Source organism: Pristis pectinata, chromosome 1 (genome assembly GCF_009764475.1).
Source record: "Pristis pectinata isolate sPriPec2 chromosome 1, sPriPec2.1.pri, whole genome shotgun sequence".
NCBI classification, from domain to species: Eukaryota; Metazoa; Chordata; class Chondrichthyes; order Rhinopristiformes; family Pristidae; genus Pristis; species Pristis pectinata.
This window is the reverse complement of record NC_067405.1, coordinates 35,902,607-35,919,275: the sequence shown is the minus strand read 5'-3', so window position 1 is coordinate 35,919,275 and position 16,669 is coordinate 35,902,607. Positions and strand designations below refer to the sequence as shown.

At 38.7% G+C, this 16,669-nt stretch overlaps 1 protein-coding gene across 1 annotated transcript in view; it reads right to left on the bottom strand.

Moving 5' to 3' along the window:
• The window catches only part of LOC127575767 (growth factor receptor-bound protein 14-like), a 71,862-nt gene that overhangs the window by 26,902 nt on the left and 28,291 nt on the right, over positions 1-16,669 (bottom strand). The window contains exons 3-5 of the mRNA XM_052025833.1: positions 8,843-8,964; positions 8,011-8,082; positions 7,050-7,187 (exon numbers count right to left, since the gene is read on the bottom strand). Coding sequence (XP_051881793.1) covers positions 7,050-7,187; positions 8,011-8,082; positions 8,843-8,964 — 332 coding nt within the window. The remainder of the gene's footprint in view (positions 1-7,049; positions 7,188-8,010; positions 8,083-8,842; positions 8,965-16,669) is intronic.

The following is a 16,669-nucleotide window of genomic DNA, read 5'->3' as shown; positions in this document are numbered from 1 at the left end:
GAAGAGCACCTTCCACCATTATCGTCCGTGGTCAAGCTAATTTTGATTCCAATATACCAAGTCATCATGGATCCCATGTCTTAATTTTTTGGATCAACCTACATGAGGAACCTTGTCAAATGCCTTATTCAAATCCACATGGACAATACACACTGCCCTACCCTCAATCTTTGTCACCTCAAAAAACTCAAATTGTTCATAAGGCATTATATTCCCCCACAAAGGCATGCCGACTATCCCTAATAAGCCTGTACTTTTCCAATGCAGATCTTCTGCCCAGGAAGCCTCTCCAAATCATTTCCCCTTCCTTTGATGCAAGACTCACTGATCGATTTGCCAGATTATCCTCATTGCCCTTAAAAGGGCCAACACTGCCTATTCTCCAGTCCTGTGACTTCACTTGTGGCTAGAGAGGATACAAAGATATGTAAAGGCCCCAGCAATCTCCCTTCTCAATAACCTAGGATAGATCCCGTCAGGCTTTGAAGAGTTATCTAAATGTTCATGAGACCCAACACCTCCTTTATGATATCAGCATGCCCCACACTGACCGTAGTATCTATCTTTCATGTCCTCCTTGGTGATTCCAATGCAAAGTACTCATTTAGTACCTCACCGATTTCCTCTGGTTCCAGACACAAATTCCCTCTCGTCCTATCCTCATTTTTAATATACAAAGTGCCTTGGGATTTTCCTTAATCTTACTTGTCAAGGACAGTTTGTGGCCCCTTTTGGCCTTCTCAATTCCCTGCAAATTCTTTCCCACTTCATATTCCTCATTGGCCCTGTCCAATTTCAGCTTCCTAAAATCTTACTTGCACTTCTTTTTTGACTAACCTTCCATCATCCACATTTCCTGACCCTTACCACCCAGGTCTTGATTTCACAATTTAGAACTGGCTCCTTTACACCCCTTGCTAGCCTGAAAGTGTTTCCCAGCTCACTACCAGAAGAGCCAATGGATTTTCCATGCTGACTATCAAGTTTCTCATTGTGTCTGTATAACACAGAGCTTGCCAATCGTATTCTAAGGTCTGGTCAAATTTGATCAGGTCTTCTGCTGGCACTGCACAATGCTGACAAATTAATGTTAGTACAACAGGACTAGCTGAATGGATGACCTCAGTCTTGGTGATAAATAATTTACTGGCTGACTCAGACATTTCCTAGGATGGTAATTCAATTAAAACATGGAGGGAAGATACTGCAACTAACAAGTGGAGTATCCCTGGGAACTGTGCAATTGCTTCATGTTATTACCATATACAACAGGAACATGTGAATGGAGAAGGAAATGGGGGATGTTCAAGTAGCAGAGCAGCCACTTTGGTGGGAGGGGGCAGAGTTCAGCAGAGGAGGTGGGAAGGGGGCGTGGACAAGAGCAGCAAATTGGGAGTTGGGTGGTTGAAAAGAGGAACTGCCTAATGGTGGAGGGAAAGGTGGGGGGGGGGGGGGGGTGGTGGATGTTTGAATGGAGGAGCAGTGTCTTGAGATAGTGGGCAGAGTTCAGCAGGAGGGTGAGCAGCAGCCTGGAGATTGAGGAAGAGGAGCAACAGCCTTTGGCTTATTGGCTTAAGGAGAAACTGGAGTGGTTAATAGGGTTTTGAATGTTAAGTGGAGCTGTCCAATGGTTGAAGTCATACCTTGCACAAAACATTGTTGTAGCTGAAAGCCAAACTGAGCTCCAGTATTGCAGAATTTCCTTTGGGCAGCTACTTAAGGTCAGCAGTGGGCACGTAACAAGCAGAAATGGTTTGTGCACAAGATTCGGACAATCTTCAGCCATAAACATTGTAGCTACAGGAACAGTTCAGGAGGGTAGGCATCACATGGTGAATGACCCACCCAACTCTTTAAAGCCTTTCCACAATCTACAGCAGCACCTCTGGAAAAATGACTTTAGCTTGGACGAGTGCAGTTCCAACACCACAGGCACTCATTCAGGACAAAGTAGCCCACTCAATGATAGTTACATCTACTCTTAACCATTGTCATGGTCACCATATCTACAAAATTTAATGCAGCAACTCACCAGCATGTTAACAGAACCTCCCAAATCAATGACGTTGTCTACCACCAAGGTGGAAAAAATGGAGCAGGCACATGGGAACACAAGTCTCTCAGTTCCCCATCTTGAAATATCTTCCTGTTCATTCACCATGACTAAGTCTAAATCTTGGAACACTAATGAAATAGCACAGGAGTACCTTCCTCTGAAGTGTTGCAGTAATGGTTGAGCAGCTCACCAAAAAGGCAACAAATGCTGTTACTTACAGCTACTCCCAGCTATTTCTGTAGCCACATTGTTTATGGCTGAAGCTTGTCCATGTTCTGTTGCACAAAACCATTGATTGCTTCATGGAAGTGAGCACAGTTAACATGCCCACCTTTGACCTCAAGCAGCTGCCTCGAGGAAGTTCTCCAAAGCTGAAGCTCAGATGATTGATCTTCAACAGCTACAATCTTTTGTGCAAATTACGACTTTAACCACTGCAAAACTCCACTCAGCATCCAGAACCCCATCAACTACTGACCACCCTCAAGGCATTGGTTTCTTGAAAGTTTTTTTTTGTAAATGAGACTGCACCAGATTAAGTTCACTTAGTGTTTCCAATTATACACATTGTTGATGCTTTCAGACTGAAGTGAACATTATGTTGAGGTGTAGATTTTGTCAAAGATCTCTCAATTACTTGTGCTCAGGCTTGAATATCCTGGCAAGCACCAGGTTTGACAGCTACTCAATTCAGCTTTGTGCAAGAACACTATACAAAATGAATTTTACACAATACTAAAAGCAACATTAGTATTTTAAGTAGGTGCAGCAATGTAGATTAGAGGAGTCTCCAATTTCAAATCCCTAACACAAACTTCCATTTTAATAAATAGGATGTTAAACTCCACAATACAACACGAGTAATAAATTAATCTACATTGTAATAGAGGCATACTTCCTTTATTTAGCAGTCTAAATCCTTTCAGCAAAGCAAGCTCTGAATTTCAGAGCACATGCAGGTTAGAACAGGGAACAAAATTCCCTCATCTGCAAATAAATCAGCTTCATTAATTATTTCTATTTAAAGGGCAATTCATCAGATAGAACAATTGAGTGGAAAGCAGTTTTTCCTATTATGTAATCTTGCTTATATTGTAAACTACTAAAATTAAATTCCAAAACCTTTTGAAAGAAATCAAACAAAAAACTAACCAATTGATTATAAAATAACAAGTACAATATAGCTCGTTAGCATAGCAGTGCAGTAATTATGACTCATCCAGATCGACTCATTTAAGATTAAAGGCAAAATGAGCATTACACATTTGAGACCTCTCATTTGGGAGAACTTTGTTTCACAAGGTTACGATCTTGTACTGCAATCAAAGGCAAGCTATTAATAAACACCGATTTTGACAAGGTGGGCTGGAATATTGCACAACTTTAAAAGCACAATGGAGAGGTAACCAGTCTTTTTGCTTTTCCCCCCTCCTTGGGAATGCATCAGATATGAATACTTCATTCCCTGTGATCTAGCTGATAATCTACCAATTTCAAATCATCTGGATAAATGCTACTTTCTATTAATCTGCAGGGATTAAAATAAAGATTTGTTCCAGCAACAACCAGCACAAAACTACCAGATAATAAATCCCATCTGGTTGAGCAACATCCTTCTGGTGCCATCCTTTCCTGGTCTTGCCCGAGTGATTCCAGATCCACCAATCAACTCAACTCTTTGCTGCTTGCTAAGCCATTTATCAAGGGTGGTAAATAAATGCTGGCTTTGCAAATGACATCCAGATCCTAAAGTTGAAAGTGTTTTACATCACCCATGTGATTAGTAGTAATGGGGCATATTTAGGCTCCAGGTGCACACAAAACACCTCCAACATCGCCAAGTCTTTTATATAGTCATCATTTAATATGCAACTTTCCACAAACCATTCCTTCAAGAACTGAAGTTGAGGATTTCAGCAAGCCACAACCACAGGTGTTATTGACAAAGTAAACAAGAAAATTATACAAAAGGTTAATTGTTTTTTTGGACAAATCAGATCTCTTGAAATATTAAGTCATGATCCTGCACACAAGTCACCACTACATAAATTTAATATCATAGATGGGAGAGGAACTTTAAGACTTTGGCCATGGAATCTTAAGATATGGAAGCAAAATAATGATTTAAAAGGAAATGTAGAGTGAAGGAATAAAAACAGGAGTGGTACAGTAATTAGCTTTTTCCTAAAGTTGGTGTTTGCATGGAGCCACTTGACTTCCCTCTGCTCAGTGAGAAGAAATAAACCTACTAAAAGTGGTTTCAATTTTCACTACCAACCATTTAAATTTACTTTATGAATTACTTCTGTATAGGGTAAGGCAAAACATACAGTCAGCTGCCATACTTGTACCTACACCAAGCTGTACTGCTCAGCTATCAGCTCTAACCTCGTGCTTTACTGTTCAGGAGACAAAACTTGCAACTCATTGCCAAAAACTACAGTTCAGCTCTATTACAATCCAGGTTAGAAGTTCTGGTTTTACCCTACCCAGTTATTCAGTCAAGATTAATTGACCAGAGAAACTTGGTGTCCTGGGAAGGAAAAAAAATCAGCTTAAACAACCTTTTCCTGGGCATCTTTCATCAAGATGCTCCCTTTCCACCTCATAACATCACCTCACTCAACTCCATTCTGTTGATGCAGTGGGTCAGTCATGTCTTCATGACTTCCAGACAGGACCACTCTATTATTGGTCCTTTCTGGTTTTGTCCCCAAAGTTCTATCAATACAAACTTAGAATCTATCTGCATTTCATCTTGAACAGTTTTAAAATTCAGACTTTGGAACTTTATGGATTTTAAAATCCATTCAAAACAATGATGTCTGCCAAATATGCAATCCAGCAAGCAGCCCTGGCCCTTCCAAATCCATACCCCCTTCCCAAAATATGCATTTAGTCAAAATATTGCCAATGAAAGTCTATGAACAGTACAATAATGAAAGTGAGCAATTACCATTGTATTTTAATATTCAAAGTACCTTAAAATTCTGTTAATATCATGGAAAATGAATAACAGCCTGAACTGAAGTTGAAGCAGTTCTGACAAATTTTAGTTGACTTGATTCTCAAAAATAACATTGAAAATAATGAACAGAATATGAATTAACCATACTCTATAGCTTGACACAATTTGATTCATCTAGCTCATTCCATTAGATATTTAACCAAATAGTAAGCAAAAATATGGTATTAAGAATACTGTACATTGTTTTACTTAATTGAAACATTTTGTAACTTCGAAAGCAAAAAAAATTTAGGTGTAGCTCAACATTAACAATTCTGTACTAATTAGCCCCAATCTCAGATACCAAGTTTAAAGCTATCACAGTAGATCCTACAGAGAAGGTTTCTTCAAGATTAAAGAATTAGCCACTTCAAAAAAAAGTAGAGGATCTGCAGCGCACTGAATTACATAATTCCACCTCAGACTCCTTTCTTATTAAAAGGACAGCATTTCTTTTCCAAACCAACTATTTGATAATGTTAGGTGCTTATAGCTATAATATAGCTTCTATATCCTGTCAATACACCAATTAAAGCATTGTCAATAACAGAATCTGTTACTGGCATTTCCAATGAGGGGGAATTTATATTGCTCCTAACCCCAACTGTAAAGTACCAAGCTTAGAGTTTAAGCTTAAATACTAACCACAAAGTGTCAGATAATCCATTGCAGAGTTGACAGGTTTAGTAGTTATGCATTATCTTCCATGAAAGTTGATTGCACGATTTTATTTAATGAAACTACACCAAAACAAAAACAAATGTGCTGGGAATACTCAGGTCAGGCCACATCTGTGGGAAGGGAGAGTTAATGTTTCAGTTGGAGACCTTTGTCAGAACTGGGATGGAGTGCACAAGAGTGGTCTACGAAGCCAAGAATCAAAGTATTTGATATTCCAGCACACCCTTAGAAAACCAAGAGAGTGAATGTACAAGCTGAAAGTGACAGACGAGGAAACAACCAATCTGCAGTAGCTTTTTAAAATTGTGCGCAGAGGTAAAATATTCACAATATCATACAAATAATGATAATAGGCTCCAAATAACTATTAAGGAGCTATGGGAAGACAAACACTTGAAGGGACATCCCAGTTGTGCGACAATTCCTATAATAAAGCTGTGTGTGAATAGAGGGCAAGTGCAGGGAAGTTTTTAAAAGAGATTTCTCATGCAACCCATTGAGATTCTGAAGCTCCATTGAAACTTCTTCCCAATTTAAATGTTAGAGAAGTTATCCATTGTAACTACAAATTCTGATGAACCACCTATAGTACATGTCAGAAATTCTGACTTTAAGATTAGAAATTACATCAAGCAACTGACAGATGCCATACTGGAGCAAGAGTTAAAAATCTATTTGCCCAGACCTGGTGGGGAGGCCAAAGGAAATGAGTCCTACTCATTCCTCGCCTACACTGATCATTTCATATCCCTAGGAAATCTTCCTCCAGTCTTTCTTCCAAAAAGGATATTAACCAAGTCACCCTTAATTCTATTCCTAGCAACACCCTCTGCGCTCTTGAACCAATAATTCCTTCATAATGCATTGACCAGAACAGTTGTGTACTCTCACCATAGCCTAACAATACTTTGTTCTCGTATTGATTTTATGACTGATAAAGGCTGGTACTTCCCAAGTCTTCTTAACCACATTTAAAAAAACTGGTCCAAATTCAAGAATCTATGGAGCTGCTCTCCAAATTTCCCATGCTCTTCTACACTTCACTATGTCACAATTTTTCATAACACCTTGCCCATTTACTCTAAATATACCCACTATTGCAAAGCAACATTGATTTTTGCTATAACGTTTTACTAATAAAATATTGGCGTTTAAGAGATCAATATAATGGATAGTCTAGAGCCTCAAATTTCTTGTTATTCTGAAGAGTTACAACATTGTAGAAATATTTCAATATCCAGTTTCAGACAATTTTAAAATATAGCAAGACAATTTCAGAAAATTGGATTAATACCAATTTCTTACCTTTGATGTTCCTTTACTAGAATAGTACAATCCAGACCTTCGTAAGATGAAATAATTCTTCTTCCAGCTCTTCTTCCCTTGGTCTCTACTATGGAGGTACCCATGAATTTCAGGACATGATCTTGAACTAAGGAATTCCTAAGCAAGCAAATTTCCAAATGTGAGTGCAAGTTGGAAGATCAATTTTCATCTCATTCAAATTTTCTTGCTACTGTAAAACAGTTTGTGATGGGTTTGGATAGGTGTAGCATGGAGACTGGGATATATACTTGAAGCTGAATATGGTGGCAGTTAGGTACCCTTTTAGGCAAAGCCAATCAGAACCCACCCAGTAAGACCTGCTTCAGTATGCAGGAACTTGTTTGTGGACTTTATCCAGATTGAACAATTTTACAAAAGTTACATTAGATGTGAACTGTATTGAGAGATTACTGTGCATGCCTGCAAACCTCTTGACATGCATCATAAGCATGAAAGCTCCAAAAATCTGGGAGTGCTAGTGGTGCACTGGGCACCTGAACTTAGCAAATTAGTTTGATACAATCCCAGTGCAGTGCACTAATGTCACACTATACAATGCAGTGTCAAAGCCTTTAACAGTTGCTTTTCATCCAATTTCACTCTCCTGCCCCTCTTAACCATTCCTCCACATATCCATATTCACAGGCCCTTCACGTTCACCATGACCCACACATCTATTCATTCCATGATCTCATTCTCCTTTGTGATCGCAAATTTTCCTATATTCACGCCGCCAGCTCAACTACAAAATTTTCTGCACTTGCCCAAGATGCTGCAAAATTGCATTTTCAAACCACTAACCACCTGTTTCATTTCAACCTAGCTTTCATTCAAATCAACTCATCCCAGTAACTAATTACAAAAAAAATTAAACATTGCTATTTCTCCACCCACCCCACCAAAATTTGAGTAGCATTGTTTGCACAATGCAATGCCTCACCTGTATCAATTGTGAATAACTTAAACTTTCATTTGTTTCATTGCAACCAGACACCATGTGTTCTGGGAAAAACTAGGAGGAAAAAAAGCACATTTGAAGAAATTCTTGCATGGAGTTCTGCACTTATACAAGCATTTTGACCACAATCTCAGGCAATCATTCTTATGTCACTAAACATTCCTTAGTCCAGCCAGAGCCCAGGCCCTTCTGCCCTTATGATAGAATTTGTGTACAAAACAGTTGCCAAGCAATGAAGAGTTAAATTTAACATTTGAAACTTCACTTTTTTTTTTAAAATGAAAGGGGTTAACAGCTTTGAAAGCCTGGCTCAACATCACAATACATGAAAATTGTTTAATTCCTTTCGGTCAGCAAGACTGAATTGCTTTAAAGTTGTATTAGGGCAACGTTCCCTCTTTAGAACTTGGACATAACTAGACACCAAGAGAACAGGGAAATCTGTACTGCTGTATACACTATTAAAGTGCCTGTGCAATTCCGAACTCTTCATTGAAACAGAAAAATGCACCCATTTTCCAGGTGTACAATTCTCACGGATAATTTCCCACCGTGATTTCTCCACAGAATTTCTCAAGCCTACAAGAGGAAAATCTGACTTGTTAATATTAAGGATAAGTAATCTTTATAATACTGCATTGAGTGTACAAAATAAAACAGGGAGCATTTGTAAAAAATTGAACTCCCAATACATCAGATACACAGCATCTTCAAAAGTCATTTTTTCATTCATGTTAACTCCTCATATCAATGTTGATAATAAAACCATTTGACTGATATAGGTTCAGTTACCCAAATTGTTGATCTCACTTACCGATGGATTTCTAAAGAATTCATATTTGGCATAATTTTTTCTGAAGTAGAATCTACAGTCTGTATCCATCACCCAACTTGACTGTACTCGAATCACTGATTCATGATCTTCTACAATTCTTTCTATACAAAGGAATAAAATAGAATTCCAGAGCATTAACCCCTTTATCTTTTTAACAAGAGCTCATTTAAAAAAAAAGTGGGCACACAGCTAGTGGAAGTCAGTAGATTTTGCTAGTATCGCATGCAAGATTGAAGTTTTTAACTAGATGAAATTACAATAGCTATTGCAAATGCCACAATTATAAATCAAATAGGTGATAAATTTGATTCCAACTATAAGGTTACTGACACTTTGTAATTTAAAGAATGTGCAAGTAGAAATTTTAACAAGAGGTTCACTTTCCACCGACTTTAATAAGGTAAACCTTTTTCAAAAGCATCCTTGCATTTAAGTTTATTTTTGATAAGATAGAAATGAGCACTGGCACACATAGGCTTTGCAGCCTTTGCATAGCATTATTTTCTAATACAGCATTTCCAAAATACTTCCACTTTGATGCAAAATTCTTTATAGAACAAGGTCAAGGAGATTTGGCATGTCACCAAACTTCTACATGTGTACTGTTGAAAGTATCTCCTGGCTAGTTGTATCATGGTTTGGTACAGCAATTCAAATTACACGCAAGTGCAAGAAACTGCAGAGTAGTGGACAGCCCAATACATCAGACATCCCATCCCCACCATCTGTAGTATCTACACAAGGTGCTGCTTGAAGGCAGCACCATCTATCAAAGATCCCCACCAAAAGGGCCATGCCATCTTCTCACTGCTACCATTGGACAGGAGGAACAGATGCCTGAAGTTCCACACCACCAGGTTCAAGAACAGCTGCTTCCCTTCAAGCATTTGGATCTTGAACAAATCTGTACAACCCTAATCACTATGTCAGAACAAAATCCAGTGTAGTGCAAAGTGGTCATATTGTTTCTGTACTAATTGTGTTCTTTGTAAGTGTATTCATTTTTCTTGTGAACACTGCTGATCCAATGCTATGTACCTGTGATGCTGCTGCATACAAGTTTTTCATTGCACCTGTGCATAAGTGTACAGATGACAATAACTCAGTTTTTCATGTGAACAAATCATCTTCAACAGGAAGGACAAGTTTGGATCCAAGGTACACATTTTTGAAAGTAGAGTTCACTGCACAATTTTTAAATCATGTTATGGTGGAACTAATTTTAAAAGATCCTCTTTGTACACCACCCCCCCCCCCCCCACCAAACCACTGAACTCAAGAACCTTCCTCTTTCAAGTTTCATTTTTACCACATTATAATCCACTCACTACATTCCAATCCAGTAGTACTGTCAGAATCCAAGACAGTCTGCAAGATTGAACCAACGTACCATTTATACAGCTACCTCCTTTACAACCTCTAGCTGTAGTCTATCAAGACACTCAACTTTCATTTACAAATACATGACACATTAAAGATTCTGTCTCTCCTTCGGTTCACATTTTTTTCTGGTACACTTCCTGCACCTTGTACTGCAAGGTCAAGTAAAACATTTGTTCAAACTCCTAGCCATTTCCTTGTGCTCCATCAAAACTTCTCCAGCCTCAGGAGGAAAATACAGATGGCAAGAATATTCCCAACCTTATTTGCTTGTTTACTCATGTCCTTTACTTCCACAGTAAATCATCCTATCTTTAAACCTCTCCCTATCCTTAGGCCTGCTCCTTAGTCTTGGCAACATAATAATCTTAATCTAATGCTAATGTCAACTTCCTAGTTAGCCACAGGAGGATAACCCTTATGCAGTTTTTTCCCAATGGAACACATTATTGACAATTTCTAAATGTTTCCAATTACCACCAGTTGTGGCAGGGCTTGAATGCTATAACAGGCTATGAAATGAAGTTGGGCAGCATCGAGAGCACATCCCTTCCTGATGAGTTCAATGTATTCTATGTACATTTTGAACAGAAGGGGATTGGAATGTCACTACCCACCCCAACAGCCTCTAATGGACCCGAATCCAGTCACCACTGCAGACATCAGATCATTCATCTGGAGATCGAACCCAGAGAAAGCCTCTGGCCAAGATGGTGCCCCCAGCTTGTCCTTGCATCTGGCACAGACCAGCTGGCAGGGATATATGCAGACATTTTTAACTTCTCCCCACTTCAAATTGTGGTTCCCACCTACTTTATGACCACCATGATCCTGGTCGCTAAGAAATGTGCCTTAATGACTACTGCCCGATGCCTCTGACATCCTCTATCATGAAGTGCTTCGAGAGGCTGGTCATGGCATGCATTAACTCCAGCCTTCCAGACAAATCTCGACCCATTGGAATGCCCTTATCACTGAAACAGGTCCATGGTGGACACCATCTCCCTGGCCCTACACTCATCCCTGGAGTATCTGGACAGTAAAGACACTTATGCTGGACTATTGTTTATCGATTATAGCTCTGCCTTCAGTACTAATTCCAAACAAACTCATCTTTAAACTCTTAGACCTGGGACTCAACATCTCCCTTTGCAACTGGATCCTTGACTTCCAACTAACAGACCACTTTCAGCAAGGATAGGGAGCGACACCTTGGCCATGCTTATCAACACTGGAGGACGCAGCTTTGTGGGCCACAACTCCTTACACACGACTGCATGGCCAGATTCTGCTCAAACTCCATCTACAAGTTGGCAGATGACACCATAGTGGACCATCTCTCAAATGATGATGGGTCAGTACAGGAAAGAGATAGAGAGCCCAGTTGCATGATGTCCTGACAGCCTTTCCTTGTCAGCAAAACCAAAGAGCTGGTCATTGACTTCAGGGAGGGGAGCAGTGCACACACACTTCTGTTTATCAACGGTGCCGAGGGTGAGAGGGTTGTGCCTCAAGTTCCTAGGAGTGAACATCACTAATAGTCTGTCCTGGCCCAACCACAGATGTGACAGCCAAGAAAGCTCACCAGTACCTCTACTTCCTCAGAAGGCTAAAGAAATTTGGCATGTTCCCTTTGACCCTCATTTCTAACTGATGCACCTTAAAGCATCCTATCCAGATGCATCATGGCTTGGTATGACAATTGCTCTGCCTGAGACAAGAAACTGTAGAGTTGTGGACAGCTCAGCACACAGAAACCAGCCTCCCCTCCATTGATTATCTACACTTCTCACTGCCTCAGTAAAGCAGCCAACATAGAAGACCCCACCCACCTCAGACATCCTCTTTTCCCCTCTCCCATCAGGGAGAAGATACAAAAGCCTGAAAGCATGTACCACTAAGCTCAAGGACAGCCATCTTGCTGTTATAAGACTATTGAACAGTCCCCTGGTATGGCAAGATGGACTCCACCTCAATCTACCTATGACCTTGCACCTTAATGTCAGTCTGCACTGCACATTATGCCACTAACTTCTGCATTGTTATTGTTTTCCCTTTTACTATCTCAATGCACTGTTGTAATGAAATTATCTGTATCGATGGCATGCAACAGTTTTTCATTGTACCTCAGTACATGAGACAATAAGACTCTTCCAATGCAACTACTTTTCCCTGCATTTAATTTCCTCACTGAACACAATAAAATGTCGTGCAATTTGCTTTAAGTCTCCAGTTTTGATTTTAAAATCTCACCAATTCCAAAGTCACCATATTATATTTGACAAGATTTGGAAGTAGGGTAGAAAAGAGGGCCCTGTACAAGATCTGTCGACAGATTTTGAACTCTATGCAAGAAATAGTATCACACGAAATTGAGACAAGTTAATGGGTCACAATGTGGCTGATTTGGTAGAAATGAACAAGAGCTTGGGAACCTCAAAGTAGAGATGCTAAGCCTCAGTGAAGTTCAATTCAGGGCCAAATTGGACATCAAGAATTTAGAATCTGAGGAAATAGCATCTTGTAAATCACAAATGGAGAGGCAGGAAAGGGTGAAAGGGGAAGTGAAATCAGGAAACATGAATAGAATGGATTAGCCAGAAATGATGGCAGATGAACCAGAGTTGTTTTCACTATAATGCCACCAAGTCCACCAGAAGATTTCCCAGGATTACATTAACACGAGTTGATTGGCAGTGGCCCCTCATACAAAGCTCATTGGTTTTGGCTAAAACCTTATTTAAATAATTACAAAAGCAGAATGACTAGAAGATGCATCTTCCAATACCTTATACCATATCAAAATTACCTTCACTTAATTACCACGTTGGACAGAGCTTGGAATTTATTCTGCCTTAAACATTTGCTGCAAATCTGCTCTTTCTGTACAAAGTCTTTTTTGGCAGAGCTGATAGATATAAATGACAAATTCTTAGATAATCAAAATTTAAAAACTAAAAGCCACTTTTCTGAAGCTGATCATGAAAACCAAGCTTTCCAACTTGGTATTCAGCTAAAAGCTTTCCTCTGAACCTTCTGCAGAGGCTCCAGTATCATCCACAGTACAAATAGTAACAGAGGCAGTTTTCTAAGCAAGGCATGAGAAAGTTCACATGTAAGAAAGTTTTCACAATATACCTGAATACTGTTTTTAAACAATCTCATTCTGCAATGTGAACTCTTGAATTATGAAGAAAACCACTGATGCTGGAGGAACTCAGCAGGCAGTCAATGTTTCAGGTCAAGACCCTTCAGGACTTGAGTCTGTCGGTGGCACTCGATAGACTAAGTCATAACTTGGCTTTGGTCCTGGCACTTCTCAATCTACTATTTACCACTCTAATAAGTCTTTTACAATACTGGCACAAGTTTAATCTTGATCTTTAACTGTTAAGATGACCACCAGATCTAAAGTGTCAGTTAATGGTAAAGGAATTGGAGACCAACCTACTTTGGAAGCTATTTCTAATCTGGATAGAAATTTTGAACAGAGCTTTGCCCAATTGAAGTCCATTTTAAAAGGACTTTGAAGACAAACAAAATACTCTTATCCAGGAAAATGCCAAAGAAATGCAACTAAATTGCTGAACTCAACCAAGCTGGTAAAGAGAGATGCCGAACTCCATTCATTTGGAAAAGCCTTAATTACAACCAAGCAAAACCGGGAAAAGCAGAGGGTCATTGACCTGGAAGGACGTAGCAGAAGGAAAAATTTAAGAATCAATCTTCCAGAGAACAGAGACCCTATGGAATTCTTTTCTAAACTTTTGGTCAGTGTTTGGTTCCATAATGTTCCCTGTTCAGCCTATTCTGGATAGGGCTCACCTGCTCTGGATCAAAAACCTCAGCAAGTAATACTGAGATTCCATTATGTCAACATCAAGGAACACTTGATTCATACCACTCGTGGACGTGGAATAATTCGATTTAAACAATGGAAGTTTCAAATAGTTGAAGATTACACCCCAGAACTTATGAAAGTCTGACCTACAAACCAATTATGGCTCATCTCTATCAAAGCAATTATCCTGCATTATTCCCAGCAAGGTTGAGAGTTACACTACCTCATAAATCTCACAAATGGTTTAAATCCATCCAAGAGGCTGAGGAATTTCTTTTGAACTAGCTTTTAATTTTAGAAGCTAAGAAATGCTGAAGAGACAGTATTTTTCCCTTTGATTTACTACCTATTTAATTATCCAATTTTTAGATTTAAACCTTTTTTCCTTTTAATATTTTAAATGTTTTGTTTTAATTAATAATTTAAACTTATTGTTTGCTTTTTTTGAAATAATTAATCTATATTTTTTAAATGTCGACTGTTAAATCCCTTCGGCTGTTTCAATCTCACAACTATGTTGTTAGTTTGATATCTTTGTTTGGATTAGGTTGTTCACCTTTAGACAAAACATGGTTTGTATATTTTTCAATTTGGACTACTGCCACCAATAGAACTGGGGGTTAGTTCAATTAGAGGGTAGCTTTCTGGCTGTCTATTGGCCAGTTTTCAGGCTGTTGGGGAGGGGGTGGGGCTGTTAAGGTTTTTCTTCTGGGCTAAACTACAAATTTTTCTAAATTGTCATCATATCTATTTCCTCTGAACATTTTTTTTTAAAACTTCTTCCTGCTGGCAAGACTCGCATATACCAAGATTAAAAAAAAGTATGTAGAGGGTTAATCTGTTAAAATGGATAAGACTATTAAATTTCATGGAGTGTTAACGGTTTAAACAATCCAGTTAAGTGCAAGAAGATTTTTAAAGTTTTTCAGATTAAATGTTCAGATTATTTTCGTTCAGGAGACTCACATCAGGAAGAAAGATAATTTATTTATTTATTTATTTATTTTAAAAAAAGATTTGTGGGGTTAACAGTTCCATTCAAATTCACAAGGTGAAAGGAGTTTCTATTTTTATAGACTCCTCAATTCCATTTGTCCATCATGAGACTAATCACCTGCGTCTCCACGGATGCTGCCTGGCCTGCTGAATTCCCTCCAGGAGTTTTTCATCTAGATTCCAGTATCTACAGTCCTTTCTCTTGAAGAATTATGCTATAAAACCAGATTTATTTCACTCAACCTTGATTTTTGACCTTAGATCGAATAAATGGGTCAGCATCGGGCATATGTTATGCACCATGGAGATGGCCAAACTCAAATCATGAATTCCATTTCTGTCAATGCCATGATAGGCAGATCATTCATAATAATGGGCTGAAAACTAATCCTTGTAGGATCCATTAATAATGTGTTCCTTTGGAGAGCAGTGAAAAAATAATGCTCTACAAGAAACCTGTAATGATCACCATTTCAGTCAGACATCTCAGAGTACATCTTAAAAAGGCCTAAAATATGGCAGCAGCTTTTTGAAGCAAAATTCAGAATGAGCCAGCATGGGAGAGTTGCCCATTCCAACTCTTTGGAGTCATTATTTCAGACAAAAGGGCAGGGAAATTTAAAGGCTTCAACTTTGTCATTTCCTGTTAAATAAACTTTTTAAATCTTTAATTGCACTTTCCAGTAGTACATTAGAGCTTAAACTCAAAAGTGCTATTGCTCATGCTGTCTCCAACTCTTTAGACAAATGAAAACACTTCTTAACCAAGTCCTTCCAATATCTTGAATATCTATCAAGATGTTCTTCTCTTCCAAAGTGAATAACCAGATTAAAATTAAACTTAAAATTCATCTCTGCTAAATTCAATGTTTCTCTGCATCCTCAGTTCCGAGGGCCTTACATTTAGAATTAACTAGCTAGAGCTTTATCAGTGCTCTAAAAGGTTTCACTTAACTTGCTTTGGTACATATGCTCCTTGTACAAAGATTTTCACAGGCATTTCAAAACTGTTTTACTAACTATCATCTTCAAAGTACAAATATTCCAGAAAATTTCTACTGCATACTCCTTGTAAATAGTACCACAGTACCATTCATTCTCCCTACCCAAATGAACCATTACCATGGTTTAATATCATCCATCACTTCAGCGCATTGAAACTTACTCATGCCCTCCAGGTTTTGATATCCTCTCCACTTACTGCATTGGTCATTTCTAAACTTCAGGGCACTTTAAAAAAAATACAGCTGCAATCTTTGATGAACATTGTACATTTACCTCCAACCTGAAACTTTTTTCACCATTTCCCTTAATTTTGCAATATTCCTTCAGTTTCACTTCTGTTTAAAGAGTTTGGTGTCCAATTAAAAGCAAGCATTCAAATGTCATTGAAATAGGTCTACTCTACCTCTAGTGTGGAAAAGCTTATACTGGAATCAAAATTTAATAGAAAACACTTATGCTCAAGGAAGTTAACTAGGATCTGTGGAGAGAGAAAAAGGAAAAATTAGTGTTTCTAGTTAGTGACCCTGCACCAGAACTGGAAAAGAAAAAGTGTATTGTTACCTGGGAAGGAGAGTGGGTAGAAG